This window comes from Convolutriloba macropyga, chromosome 5, assembly GCF_964194025.1.
Source record: "Convolutriloba macropyga chromosome 5, txConMacr16.3, whole genome shotgun sequence".
NCBI lineage: Eukaryota > Metazoa > Xenacoelomorpha > Acoela > Convolutidae > Convolutriloba > Convolutriloba macropyga.
The window spans coordinates 10,384,477-10,399,501 of NC_134472.1; the positions used below are offsets into that span (position 1 = coordinate 10,384,477).

General features: G+C 36.0%; 1 protein-coding gene across 2 annotated transcripts in view; it reads left to right on the forward strand.

Annotated features, from left to right (window-relative positions):
* LOC142339125 (islet cell autoantigen 1-like) overlaps nt 1-15,025 on the forward strand; it is a 46,138-nt gene that overhangs the window by 19,509 nt on the left and 11,604 nt on the right. Inside the window, exons 6-11 of one of the 2 annotated variants that reach the window (XM_075388869.1) lie at nt 78-302; nt 4,255-4,406; nt 4,589-4,674; nt 9,855-10,208; nt 11,634-11,733; nt 12,017-12,498. In XM_075388869.1, the coding sequence (XP_075244984.1) occupies nt 78-302; nt 4,255-4,406; nt 4,589-4,674; nt 9,855-10,208; nt 11,634-11,733; nt 12,017-12,498 (1,399 nt within the window). The remainder of the gene's footprint in view (nt 1-77; nt 303-4,254; nt 4,407-4,588; nt 4,675-9,854; nt 10,209-11,633; nt 11,734-12,016; nt 12,499-15,025) is intronic. The other variant, XM_075388870.1, reaches the window with a different exon arrangement.

Consider the following 15,025-nt stretch of genomic DNA (forward strand, 5'->3'; position numbering starts at 1 on the left):
CGAAACGAGTGTTCTTATCGGCAGTTCAGTTTATCGTTCACGACATGGATATCTTAAAACAGTCGATGTTATTGTAGGTGCAAGCGCAAGTGAAGATCAACAGAGACAAATTCGAGAGACACAAGTACGCCGTGTGTCAAAAGATAGACCTGTTGGGGGCTAGTAGATGCAACCTCCTCTCCCATGATCTGGAAGTTTACCACCAGAATATGCTCGCATTCTGGCAGAAGACTGCCAAGGAGATGAGTGAGATCTGTGAACAGTTCAAAGGTCATCAGCACTACGAGTGGTCAATGCTCAAGGTAACTACTCCTATCAATATGAACTCAACAGTTGCCTTTATTTAAACTTTGTTCAAATCTGATGACACTTCTGTAGGTATCACTTTTTGGAAGTTTAATTCAAAAAGGTATTTTAGTTATCAGCTCTCTGGCTTTGTTTTTCTATGCTAAACATACAATTAATCTGAGTTAATATTTAATAGCCGCCGTCAGTCTCTCAACGGCTATTATTTAGGCACTCTACTTATTTACGAATCGAAGGGAGTAATGGTGATCTATTTTTTTAACCGATGACTTCTATAATACAGGATGTATTTTAGAGGATATCCAATTGCGCATGAGAAAAGAAATGTTAGGTGAAAAGAAGTGAGAAAAGGAGTGGTTAGGTCAATCTGCTGAACAAAAGTCAAATGCATAGAGAGAATTTAGAGTGGTTTTCGTAAAGGCATTATTGTAGAGACGGCGGAAAAAGTAGGTGTGCAAATAATTTCGCTAAGCGAGCACTTTTTTGTCGCGGGTTTTTTTTTGAAATTAGTTTCTCTTAATTTTATCGGATAACGGTGTTTGTCGCAATCAGATAAACTAGTATTAGTGCATTTAGAGGCCTTTTTGAGCATCTAATAAAAATATTGAACTTCTAGCCGCTAATTTAAGCTATTTTTGCCATTTTGCCCTGTTGGATGCTTTTATAGTAGTTTTTGTAATCCTAATCCATTTTTTAGCATCCGAGGAGTTTTTGTTGATGTTAATGGTTTTTATTGATTTAGTTTGTCTTTCCATTTGTTTAAAAAATGGGGTAATTTTAATCAAACTGTTGCCTATTTCGTTTCTTAAGTTTTTGCTTAAATCTTTCTGAAGTAAGCATTTGGCCATAGTTTTTCTTGTTCACTGTTTAACTTAGAACTATTATATAGCTATTGCTACTAAGACTTGACAGTTCAAGGTTTTTATATTATGCATCGCAATTTTTTACTAAACAAATTAAATTTGTGTTTGATTTTTCGTTGTTAATAGCCGCACAGCGATAGCTGGGGCTATTATTGGCCTTCTCTTGGTTTTTTTTTTATTTCGTCGTCATGATTTTTGTTACGACCATATGACGTCACAGACACTTTTTGTTCATTCGTTCATGCAATTTCAACTGAATTGCATGTGTGACGTCATTTTTCGCTCTTAGTGGAGCGAGTTTTTTTGTTCATGCGCGTGATTAAATTTTTGGTCACACTTGACTTACCTCACTCTCAAAAATGACATCCTCACTTTGAAATTGACTTTTATTTACTTTAATTCAAAGAGATAAGGTCAAATGGGTGTGTGTCCTTCTAAATGAAGGTTATTTGAGATCAGCTAATAGAGACAGCAATAACTTATACAGATTTTAATAAAAATATAACAGATCAGCCTTCAATGAAAAGACGAATTTTTTTGGTCCGTCTTTTTTACTGTTTTTTAGACTGCCGATCTACGAATCGATTGCGGCTATTTTCTGGCAATCTGCCAGCTATGTTTTGCGTTTTTTGTTCATGGTTTCTCTGACTGGAGTTGCGTAGTGCACTGATCGAGCAGAAAAATATATTTAAACAGAATACCAATCAAGAGTTTGGAATTACAATTTGTTTAACAATTTTGTATGACAGTTTTCTTGCACGTTCCTGGGTACTCTGAATGGGGCGTTGCTGTGGTTTTGATTATTATAGCTGCGAAGCTGTAAGCTGAGCGGAGCTATATTGTGGTGCTCTTGGTTTTTTTTAATAGCCGCACAGCGATAGCTGGGGCTATTATTGGCCTTCTCTTGGTTTTTTTTTATTTCGTCGTCATGATTTTTGTTACGACCATATGACGTCACAGCCACTTTTTGTTCATTCGTTCATGCAATTTCAACTGAAATGCATGTGTGACGTCATTTTTCGCTCTTAGTGGAGCGAGTTTTTTGTTCATGCGCGTGATTAAATTTTTGGTCACACTTGACTTACCTCACTCTCAAAAATGACTTCCTCACTTTGAAATTGACTTTTATTTACTTTAATTCAAAGAGATAAGGTCAAATGGGTGTGTGTCACTCTAAATGAAGGTTATTTGAGATCAGCTAATAGAGGCAGCCATAACTTTATACAGATTTTTAATCAAAATATAACATATCAGCCTTCAATGAAAAAACGAATTTTTTTTGGTCTGTCTTTTTTACTGTTTTTTTTAGACTGCCGATCTACGAATCTATTGCGGCTATTTTCTGGCAATCTGCCAGCTATTTTGTTTCTTTGTCTGACGTTCTTTTTCGTTTTACATTTTGTTCACATAGCAAAGCTGAAAAAGGCAAATTTTCTGAATGACTTCTTCATTTCACTAACGGCGTTTGCGCGCGTGACGTCAATTCTCACTCTCTTTAGCAAAAGGTCTTGATCACATGTGACTTACCTCACTCAATAAAATGAATTTGCACTTTAAAAGTTTAATTTGAATTTGTTTAAGGTCAAAGGAACTCATGTGCAGTAAAGGTCCCTAATAAGAGGTTTCTGCGGGATGAATTTTAACAAGCTTTATTAATTTATCGCTGAATGTTTTTTACCTAGCTGTTTGAGCGGCGTCGTTTTTTTCAATTTAGATCTCTCTGTTTCTATCTCTATTATACGGTACGCGGGTCTATTCTTTCGCAGCTATTCCGGCAATCTGCCGGCTATGTTTTGTTTTGCGATTTATTTTGACATTTTTTGGGCCGCTCAAATTGGGTTGAAATCCTATCAGATTTTCCAGATATCCTTTTCTGGCCGTTCTTATGTTATCTTTCCTCTGTTATTTTTTCAAAATGATTCGTAGATTTAAATCGAAGGCTTATTTTATTCTTTGAGTAATTGGCTGGGTCCTAGAGGAATGTGTACTTTGAATCTGTTCAGGAATTTTCCGGCTAGGTTTTTTGAATTCATTACTTTTTAAGCACATTTTTCATTTTACAGAAGTCACAATTTTTACGTTTGACTCGGGACTTACCTCGCTCATTGTTTCAACTGAATGGATTTTAAATTCTTTCACGCATTGAATTACGCAATGTAGTGAATACGGTCAATGTCAAAAGAGCAAAATCAAAAGTAACGGGATAAACCGATTAACCACGGTCATTAAGACATAGTGCATGAGGATATCAACATTCATTATAGTGATTGCTAGCTGGCATTACCATTAAGCTTAACAGCTGTCAGTTTAAAAATTGAATTAAGTATAGTTTTAGAGTCTAACTGAAACTGCACACCGAATTAGAACACTTTTTGAAGCTTAGGAAAAAAAGTGCCATTTCTATCTCTTCTTTCTCCGTTTCAATCCCAATTTGCTGCAAGCGCGGTAGCGATTGCTATTGAAATGTAACGAAATAAAATAGTAACAGAATTTGAGCTAAAATGCAAAAATCGCCGCGAAACGGTATCTAGGATTTTATTACTCCAGGATTTTATAAGTAGTATCTATCAATAATTCTTCTACGAATTAATTCTCATTTTCATCTACTTTTACCGCGCAGCAATTAATTATGCGCGACGTCATTTTTATTCTCTGTCTCGTCAGTTTTCAGTGGTCAATCTTCAAGGCCGCATAATGAACGATGAATGGGCAAAAAAGTTGCAAAAACAAACTTTTTCGATTTGTATTATAACTTACATTTCATAGTTTTAATTGGGAAAAAGAATGCAGCAATTTTTCTGACCATTAATATTAGCTTAAGCAGGTACAGCTATGTTTAATCTATTACTGGGATGAGCATCTGTGATTAACAAGTTTTATCTTTCAATTTTCTTTTGTTGCCTGAAGGAATGGAACATTGTGCGAACTTACATACCGGTCCTTCTTGTTTGAAGAACAGGTTAAAGTTTTGATTGATAACGTTTGGTTGTCTTGGCGCATTGGTTGTTTTTGTATTGAGTATTAACAGGACACCGTCTAGATTCAACTGCAATTATGTCAGAAACACTTGTTTTCGGCTGTTTAGGAGTTGAACGAACCGTCTCTGAAGCTGCACGAGCAACTGGAGAAGAATATGAAAGTTGATGACAAAGCGCAATCGACAGAAGACCCAACTTTAGCACCTCAGGATGGGCCAGCGGCCACTCTTGACAAGAGGTCATCAATTGATGACGAGAAGTAAAAACATTTATCATGTATTCAAATGTGCGTAGTTACCGATGCTAAAAAAATTAGTTAGACTCGCATCTGAGTCGTGTCTTGTTGTAATCGTCAAAAGCCTTGAGTTTCAATAAGTTGTAATAGTAAAAGTGAGAACTAGAAGTAAAATTTTGTGTGATATTTGATATTTGCCATTTTAGGCTGATCTCGTGGGATGATCATCTCAGTTCACAAGGCAATGGGGGTGGCGACGATGATAAGTACTTCCACAGTGACACTGCAGCAGGTATGAACAAGATCGTTTGTTTTTCCTTTGTTCGTGTGCACGTGTGTGACTCCAAATTATATTCCAACTGTCTGATTGCATGAGATTTCAGATGAAAACCAGCTGATAGCATTTAATTATGTTGCATGTTGTTCTAGACTTGTCGCTTTCAATTGCCTTCTCTTCAAAGCACTCGAAACAAAGGCAACCCAAGTTCTAATTTGTGATGTGCTTTTAATTGCTCGCACACGAAGTTTCTTGAAATTATATTAGTCCTGGCGGTCTTTATGCGAACTTCCGTACTACCGATTTTTCGTCTGATAGTTTTTCTGACAATTTGACCTCGAAACGGGAAAAACAGGTAAATACGTCAGTGAAACGCCAGGGATAAAATAATTCGACGACATTAACGAGTCAAGCAATAAACCTGAAGTAGTTAAAATGTACATACCCTAGAACAATTATGCCGTTACGTTCGACTTATATAATGCTACTTTTTTTAAAAAAAAAAATAGAAAGCTAGCAGTGTGCACGCCTACAGACGTTAATGTTCTGAAAGTTCCTTAACATTATAAATAGGATAACATACGTATTATCGGGTTGAACTGCAAAGCACAGAGATATCTCTCCAGTTGCTTTCAAAAGTTACACATGAAGATGTTCCTGGTATAACAACGTAGACCTGTGGAGTAAAAAAAATTGTTAGAGAATTAATTTAGATTAGATTAAAATTAAAATAAAATCATTTTTGCGTTATTGCTGTTTTTAATTTATTGGCATCTCAAGGTATTTTTTTTTGCAAGAAATGTTATTATTTACTTTGGTTTCGGTTTATATGAGAATGCCAATGTCGATGAGACGCAAGAAAACAGTAATAATGTGGTTCCTATAGCAACTAAAACAGCGGTTTTGTAAAATGCTGCAATTAATTGCTGGTACTGAGATTAATTTTTTTGGAATTCTTTTCAAAATGATCTTTTTACATAGCTCCTGAGGGTGTTTGTTGAGCGTGGCTAGGCTCTGGATTTTGTTTGTTTCGTCTGATTCTCATCTTTTGATGCGCATTTTTTAACACCACAAGCCTCGCGCCCGAATTGATTGATCAATGTTTTGGTGGAGTGGCTTTTTTCAGTTGACGTTTCTATTGGGTGATTAATAATTATTTTATCATAAATTACTCTTCTCGCTCTCAAACCGAGATTTAGTTTTAACATAGTTCATTTGACTTTATTCTAAGCCATTTTAAGTCATCAAAGGACTCATATTTATAAGCAAGGTTGTTAAAAGGAAAACATTGTGGTCACTTTGAAACCAGAATTTTCTCGAAACATTTTTCAACATCTTCGCAAATGTCAATTTGAAAACAACTACATCTGCATCTAAAACAAATGAAAACCTACATGGAAATTTTTAAAGCCGTCTTTTATATAACAGTCAGGCTACCGAGATAATATCTAGATTTGAGCAATGCTGTATGGTTTGAATAAAGCTAGCAAAAGTCAAGTATTTTGAATTGAATCCAATATATCAAGAATTTAGATTTTTTGCTTGTTAATAGCCGCCCTCATCTTCTCAGCCGGCTATTATAGCGCTCCTATTTTTTTTACAATCCAAGAATTGGATTGTATTGGTGCTCTGTCTTTTTTTATTTTTGTAAGATGTTTTCACACTTTTCATGACTTTGAGCTTTCAGAACGGGATAAACAGGTAAAGCTCAGCGGGCATCAACTTTCATTAGAGGCCCTTAGACGCATTTAATAGTCTTTCAATTGCTTAAAGTGGCGAAGCTACTGGGAAGGACGTAATTCAAGGTAAAAAGGTCATTTTTAGGAGTTTTCGAGCCCAAAATGTTCCAAATTTTTGCGTTTTTTCGCCATTTTTCAAATGTTTTGTAGGAGCAGTCTAAAATTGAGGTTTGTAAACGTTGATAAAGGTCTTTTCCAAGGCATAATTATTTTCTATGACCGCTTTAAGAGCTATATGTTTTGGTACTCCAAATATAAACACGCAATTTTATACAAATTTTTACGATCTAAAAAGTTAATTTTTTGAGCTTTTTCATCCCTAGGTTTTAAGAAACCTGCTTCAGGGTTTGATAATAGGTTACTGCTTAGTTTCTAGTGTTAATGGAATGGTTTTTGAACATTTTAACATCACGAGTTTTTGCAATTTTTGATAAAACTTGAAAGTTTTGTCAGTATTTTAGGTTTCTCAATCATCAAAGGCCACGGAATTTCCTCTACGGTTTAATACTAAGTTACTGCATAGTTTCTAGTTGTAATGAATAAGTAACTGCACATTTTTCTAGAGGTAATGGATTGGTTATCAATTTTTAATAACATGAGTTTTTGTAATATTTTGATAAATTAATTGTTTTTTTTTTCAATATTTCTGAAAATTGTTATGTTCCAAATTTATTGACCTTTATGAGCCAGTGAAAATATTTAAGGTTTGAAATAAAAATACTTTATAGTTTCTTGAGAAAATGAAACAGTTCTGAAGATGTTAATATCAGGAATTTTAGCATTATTTTGTTAAAATTTTTAATTGTTTTTTAATTCTCAAATTTTTTGCCATTTCTGAGTTTAACTATCTTTACTGGCCTACAGAACTTTTTAGGTCTTGCAGGTCTTGTCAGTTTTTTTGAAGCGTTCGTCAAATTTCTCGAGTTTATCAACCTTTAGTGGAGTCTCTTTCATGTTTTGTGAGTGAGCAAATGAGTATATTGAATTGTATCATATTTGGCCTTCATGATAAAAGCTTCAAGAGTTATATCCATGATTTTCTTATTTAATTTGTTTTATTATTTTAGTTTCCCAACTTTGAGATTGTCTTTTTGCTGGGATTTTTCAATTGATCTGCTGGTCAGGTTTTCATTAGTTCTCAGTATTTCATTCAATTCTTTGGATTGTATTTCAGGACTTGTCCTGCTATGTTTTTTTTACTTCGTCGAATAAAAAAATGTTTCGCTTTACCTCATTTTGCCGCTTTTTCAACATTTTGCGTGATATCTTTTTCTTTTTGACTTCTCTAGGCTAGTTTCTCTCTTCTCTCATTCTGCTAAAAGTGATTTTGAACATCAGTTGCTCAGCAAAGCAATTCAAAATGAACAGAGTCAGTATAAAAAATTGAAGTCAGAAGTAGAAACGGGATAAACCCATAAAGCCCAATTTTAGATGCCCGCTATTTGAACGTGGTTCCTATAAGCCTTAGTTACCATCTCTAATGCTTATTGGTATTGATAGTAGCCTCTCTCTAAGAAACAGAAGTACGTTATCTTCAACTACGAAATGCCATCAAAATAAATCGGACTTAAAAAATGTTTTTGTACAAAAATCTTTTTTTTCAATATCGTCTATTCTTTCAATCCCTATCATGCTTATTGGAATCAGCGGCGGCTATTTTCCGGCAATCTGCCGGGTATGTTTTGGTTTTCAGATTTTCTGTATGTTTTCAACGGTAAGTTCTGGATTCTGAAGACACCCGTAAAGAGATAGTTGTCCGAGATATAATTTAAATCAATTTTTATTAGTTCTCTGCTTAATATCTAGTATCCCCTATTTTGTTGAATGTTAACAGTTGACTTTTTAGCATATCTAGTATTTTAAGCAACAGTTAAACATTTTGAAAGTTAACCAAAGATTCCAACTAGTAGGTTAGTTTTTAATTGCTCTCAAACGAAGTTTGTAGCAATTATTTTAGTCCTCTCGGTCTTTTTATGCGATTTTCCGGTTCACCGATTTTTCGTCTGACCCATTTAATTTTGCGTCCTCAAAAACAGCATGAACTGGTAGCGCCCAGCGGGCATTAAGTCCTCTTAGAGCCTTGCAGCTCACTAGTCTCCAAGTATGCGATTCGATTCACAGAAACTGTTTTATATGGTGTGAACACTTATACTTATGGTGTGAGGGGTGGTTCTTAGAGGTTGACCCCCCCCCCCCACAGCCCCCTCTCACTTCACCCCTCACCCCACCCCTGCACTTCGTTCAGGCCGTAAGGGCCCGTAAAAGACCCCCCCCCCCCCCCCCACCAACCGTTGCTCCCCCACCCTCACTGTTGCCCTCCATCACCCCAACCCCCCTGCTGCGCTCACCTCACGCCCCTTCAATTACACAAAAGCAAAGATACAAAAGTCAAAACGAACAGTTACCCAATCGCTTTTTTTAAATTGTCTTGCAAAGTTAGTCAACCAGCATCAAAGGTCTAATTATAGAAAATCACAACATGCGTCTAGGAGCTATAAAATGTTTATTTTTGTCTGCTACTCTATGAAATTGCCAACGATTGAAATATACCGACGAAAAAATGACAGCTCTATAATTCTGAATTTAATTGCCTTGCGTGCTTTAATTAAAGTCGACATTTTTCTTTCAGAAATCTCAAATAAGAACCAAGATCCTATGTTTCTGAAGTTCAAACAATCACTTCCCTCAGATACTTAAGGAACTTTTGTTGGAACTTCAGAATTAAAGGCTATTGGTTCGGATTTGAGATTGTCAGACAACAAATTTTGTTGCGACCCTTCTAGAAGCTGAATTAATCAATTATTCCTCTCATTTGAAAACGTTTTGGGACCTGTTTAAAAAAAAATTAGTTTCATGCTCATCTATTTAATTTCTTTCAAACGACGTTGTAGAAATTGTATTAATCCTGTGATCTTTTTAAGCAATTTTTTTGTTTGATTGATTTTTCGTCTGACCCTTTTGGCTTTTCTTTCTCAAAAACAGGTAACGCCCGGAGCGCGTCAAGTACTCTTAGATCATTTCGGCTTACTAGGCACTAATTATTCGATTCATTGAACTGTTTTTGAGACACAACATTATGGTGTGAAGGGCGGTTCTTAGAGTTTGACCCTTCCCTCCTCCCCACATCAGCCTCCCCCACGCCACCTTGTCCCTGTCTTTTTGACAAGCTGATGGATATGATATTAGCAATTAAACTTTTAAAGTTAAGAAATAGAAGCGAAACCTCTTTAGAAAAGCTGGATCTACTCTGTTTTGCCCCCCCCCCCCGTGTTTTCTACGCTCCACAATTACATTTATATATTGTTACATTGCACGTTATTATGTAAAAGTTTGCACGTGTGCCTGGGGGTGTAAAAGTTATATACCCAATCATATGGGGTTGAGACAGAATCGATCCGAAAAATTAATGTACAATTTAGATTTATCATATTAGTGCGAGGTTATGTTTGATTGTAGGCCAACATGTTTTGCAATCATCCTTAGTGCATGCTCCCTCTGAACTGTCCTCAAACCCTCCTCATCCCTTTGCACATTTTGCATCAGATCAACCACAGCAGGTATCAAGTACTAATCCAGAATCAATTTATCAACTCCAACACCAATTGCAGATGGCGCAAGATGTGGACCTTTTGTCCGATTTCGGAGAAGCCCCTCTTGCCTCTTTGGAAAGTATTAACATGTTAAGTCAGCAGCCACAAAAGCAGCATTCACTCCTGCAACAACAACCCGTGCAACAGATGTCAGAATTCGAGCAGGATTTCATGATGTCACAGCAACCACCAGCAGTGAGCTCTCCCTCGCCTTCGAGAGGTACTGCAGCTGCGGGGCTCATTTGGATCTCTATTCAATCAAACGTTTCTCAATTTGGCTTGATCTCTTTACTTTGCGTCTAATTTTACTCCTGCACACCCTGATGTTTTCTCATCAAAGTTTTGGTTGAATGAAAACCTGAATATGCATGAATATTGAATGTTATGGGTAGAACTGTACAAATGGGTACAAATGTAGAACAACGTTCTCAAAAGGAGGGCGTATAGGAAAACCCTAATTTAGTTGCATGTTTCTGCGTATTGCATGCTCTTCTGAACTTCTCGAGCACTTCTTTTTTTCTCAATATAATTATAGCTGCGAAGCTGTAAGCTGAGCGTAGCTATATTGCGGTGCTCTTGGTTTTTTACAATTCAAAGAATTTGAATTGTATTGGGGCGCTGTCTTTTTTTTTAAGATCTGTTCACACATTTTCATGATTTTTGAAGTCAAATTGGAGTAGTGACGCCGAAACAGGAAATGGAGCGAAAAAGCGAGTGGTTTTGCGGCGTAAATTTTTTTCGCTCTAATTTTAAAGTAGAGTGCGAAAATGGTGTTTGAACAAAAATTCGGTTTTTCGGTAGTGGTTTTTTGTTCACATGCGGCAATTTCACTCTGATTTTTACTGTTTTTTCGATTTTTTGGATCGGATTTTTTTCTAAATGGTTTCCCAATCAATTCACAGCTCATTCTAGGCCTAGTTTTTTGTTTGAATTAAATTTTCATTTCTCGCTAGTGGTTTTTTTGTTCACATGCGGCATTTTGACGTTGATTTTTTGTTTTTTTTAAATTTTTTGATCTGATTTTTTTAAAATGGTTCTCTCAATTCACTCATAGTCCATTCTAGGTCTAGTTTTTCTGTTTAGGCAATGAAAATTCTTTGAATTGTACGTCAGGACTTGTCCTGCTATGTTTTTTTGTTTCGTCGTCTGACGCTCTTTTTTCGTTTTACATTTGTTCACACAGCAAAGCTGAAAAAGTCAAATTTTCTGAATGACTTCTTCCTCTCACTAACGGTATTTGCGCGCGTGACGTCATTTCTCACTCGCTTTAGCGAAAGTTTTTAGGTTATTTGCGTGATTAGATTTTGATCATACGTGACTTAGCTCACTCAATAAAATGACTTTTCACTTTAAAACTTAAGTTTAATTTGAATTTGGTTAAGGTCAAAGGAACTCATATGTGCAGTAAAGGTCCCTAATAAGAGGCTTCTGTGGAATTAATTTTAACAAGCTTTATTAATTCATCGCTGAATGTTTTTTACCTAGTTTTTTGAGCGGCGTCGATTTTTTTTTCAGTTTAGATCTGTATCTGTTTCTATCTATTATATGGCACGCAGGTCTGTTCTTTCGCAGCTATTCCGGCAATCTGCCGGCTATGTTTTTAATAAGTATGGTTATCTGAGTTAATTTTGTGATGTATTGACAGATGATAACTTCTTCGATGATGCGGAGAATGCCAGCTTCTTCAATGATCTGATGATGGGAACCAACTCTGGAGAACTGAACGGAGGTGGATCTCTAAACAGGTAACGCTAAAACTCGAATAATGTTTTCACGGCTCTACTGAAGTCATTACTTTGCCTTCGTCGAGCGTACATATTTCTATGTCGTACGTAGTTCTCTAGTTGTCTTGCAAATTTGGATCTCATGTGACCTCCAAAACGGACTTCAGGAACTAGGATGAAGCAAACTGATTAACTTAGAGGCCACTAAACACATACATATTTTTACCAAACGAAAATAAACTAGTTCAGCTAAATTCAAGAAATCAAGATCTTCACTTTTAAATAATAGTTCTCTCATTTTCAGTGACTGGACCCAAATGTTTTCACAAGGAGCACAGCAAGGTCAACAAACAACACAGCAAGGACAAGAACAGACGCAATCGCAATCAGAGCAATTTTCAGCCTCCGAACATTTCGGGTTGTTCGCGGACCCCGCCTCTATGAACCCCCAATCGACTGCAGAACCTGGCAGCTCTTTTCTTCCGTCCCAGTTGATGGACATGTCAAATCTGGACAATTTCCAGTCCATGTTAGCTGCGGCGCCTCCTTTCAATGCTTCTGGGCCTGGATCTGTGGGTGGGAATCCGGGTTTCAGTTTGAACCCATTCCAGCAGATGCCTGGTCGAGGAGCCAACGGAGTTTTTGGAGCAGGATCACCTGGACCCAGTGGTCAGGTTGGAGGTTCGTTTTTAAGTGGTGTAGGTGGCTCTAGTGCAGCAACTTCTTCGTCATCTAAAGGAAACCAACAATCTGCTCGTCAATCCAAAACAGCTTTGCAAGACAAATGTAAGTTGATTAATAGCCACCCTCATCTTCTCAGCCGGCTATTATAGCGCTCCTATTTTTACAATTCAAAGAATTTGAATTGTATTGGGGCGCTGTCTTTTTTTATAGCTGCGAAGCTGTAAGCTGAGCGTAGCTATATTGCGGTGCTCTTGGTTTTTTACAATTCAAAGAATTTGAATTGTATTGGGGCGCTGTTTTTTACGACTCGAAGAGGAGTATTGGAGAAGTCCTTTTTTTAATCAATTTTATTGGAGTGATTTTTGAAGCGGGAAATGAAACGCGTGAAAAAATTTGGAGTGATTTTGTTGCTGAACAAAATGAAGAGTGGAGCGAAAAGAGAGTAGTTTTTTTGTTCATATCGCTTTTTTCTAGAGAGCGAGAAATTGAGGTGTGAAAAAAAATTCTGTAAGCGAGTGAAATTTTTTGTTCACGTGCGGCATTTTAAAGCAGTTTTTTTAGTTTTTTTGGTAGAGAAATGAAACGTGTGAAAAAATTTGGAGATATTTTGTTGCTGAACAAAATGAAGAGTGGAGCGAAAAGAGAATGGTTCTTTGTTCATATCGCTGTTTTCTAGAGAGCGAGAAAATGAGGTGTGAAAAAAATTTTGTAAGCGAGTGAAATTTTTTGTTCACGTGCTGCATTTTAAAGCAGTTGTTTTAGTTTTTTTGGTAGAGAGGTTTGGTTATGATTTTCGTTTAACTTTAGGCTGGTTTTGGCAGTGGTTTGAAGGTTTCTGGAAATTTATTTAAATTTTATGCTAATTCAGTGGTTTTTCATGTATTTTGACAATTTTTGGGCTTTTTTGCAATTTTTTGACTTTTGTTTTGTTTTGCTGCCTCAAATGGGCACTGAAAAGAGCCCTATTACTTGAGCAATTTTTAGTTTACAATTGGCTACAATTTTGTTGATATAAAGTTTTTTTTGTTGAAAAATATGACGAAAAATGGCGAAAATTAGAACTATTTTTCTTAATTTTTCGCAGTTTTTCGTTTTTTTTCTGGATTTTAGACAAGTTTCTTAGCCTGTTATGGCTTGCCTATTGTTGTGCGAGCATTTGGATACCCTATTGACTGGAAAGAATTTTTCTTTGAATTTAGGTGTTTTTGTAGTATTAAAAAATTTCTAAACTTTTTCAAGTTTTTTAGTCAAAGTTGTTTGTAAGAGCTTCCATTTTGGCTTATGTCTTGGCTTAAAGTTTTTTAAAAAAATTTCTCATGAGTGGTTTTAGTAGGTCCTAGATGTGTTGACAAAGTAATTTTGGCAGAGATAGTTAATTCGGGATCTCAAGTTATGACAAAATTTGATCAGATTTTTAATCATATTTTAATAGATTTGATTTTTTTAAATTTTGTATTACGCTTTTGTTTTAAGATAATCCTGAATTAGTAGAGGTACGTTTTGTCTGATGAGTAGTTGGATGGCATTAAAATGGATTTCCACTTCGAGTCGTCTGCGGAATTCTTCCGGCTATGTTTTAAGATCTGTTCACACATTTTCATGATTTTTCAAGTCAAATTGGAGTAGTGATTTTGGTCACGCCGAAACAGGAAGGAGAGCGAAAAAGCGAGTGGTTTTGCTGCGTGAAATGTTTTTGCTCTAATTTTAAAGTAGAGTGAGAAAACGGTGTTTAAACAAAAATTCGCTTTCTCGCTAGAGGTTTTTTGTTCACATGCAGCAATTGCACTTTGATTTTTACTGTTTTTTCGATTTTTTGGATCGGATTTTTTTCTAAGTGGTTTTCCCAATCCATTCACAGCTCATTCTAGAACTAGCTTTTTGTTTTCATTTCTGGCTAGTGTTTTTGTTCACGTGCGGCATTTTGACATTGATTTTCTGTTTTTTTTCTTATTTTTATCTGATTTTAAATGGTTTTCTCAATTCACTCATAGTCCATTCTAGGTCTAGTTTTTTTGTTTAGGCAATGAAAATTCTTTGAATTGTACGTCAGGACTTGTCTTGCTGTTTTTTTTTACTTCGAACAAAAAAATATTTCGCTTTACCTCATTTTGCTGCTTTTTCAACATTTTGAGTGATATCTTTTTGACTTCTCTAGGCTAGTTTCTCTCTTCTCTCATTCTGCTAAAAGTGATTTTGAACATCAGTTGCTCGGCAAAGCAATTTAAAATGAACAGAGTCAGTATAAAAACTTGAAGTCAGAAATAGAAACGGGATAAACCAATAAAGCCCAATTTTAGATGCCCGCTATTTGAACGTCGGTCCTATAAGTTTTAGTTACCTCTCTCTAATGCTTATTGGTATTGATAGTAGCCCCTGTAGCCTCTCTCTAAGAAACAGAAGTATGTTCATCTACGAAACGCCATCAAAATAAATCGGACTTAAAATTGTTTTTGTACGAAAATCTTTTTTTTTTTCAATATCTATTCTTTCAATCCCAATCATGCTTATTGGAATCAACGGCGGCTATTTTCCGGCAATCTGCCGGGTATGTTTAATTTTGATTTTGTGACCATACAGCATTTTTGAGAGAGCACGAGAAAAGGCGTGAGGGAGCACGAGAAAAAAATTT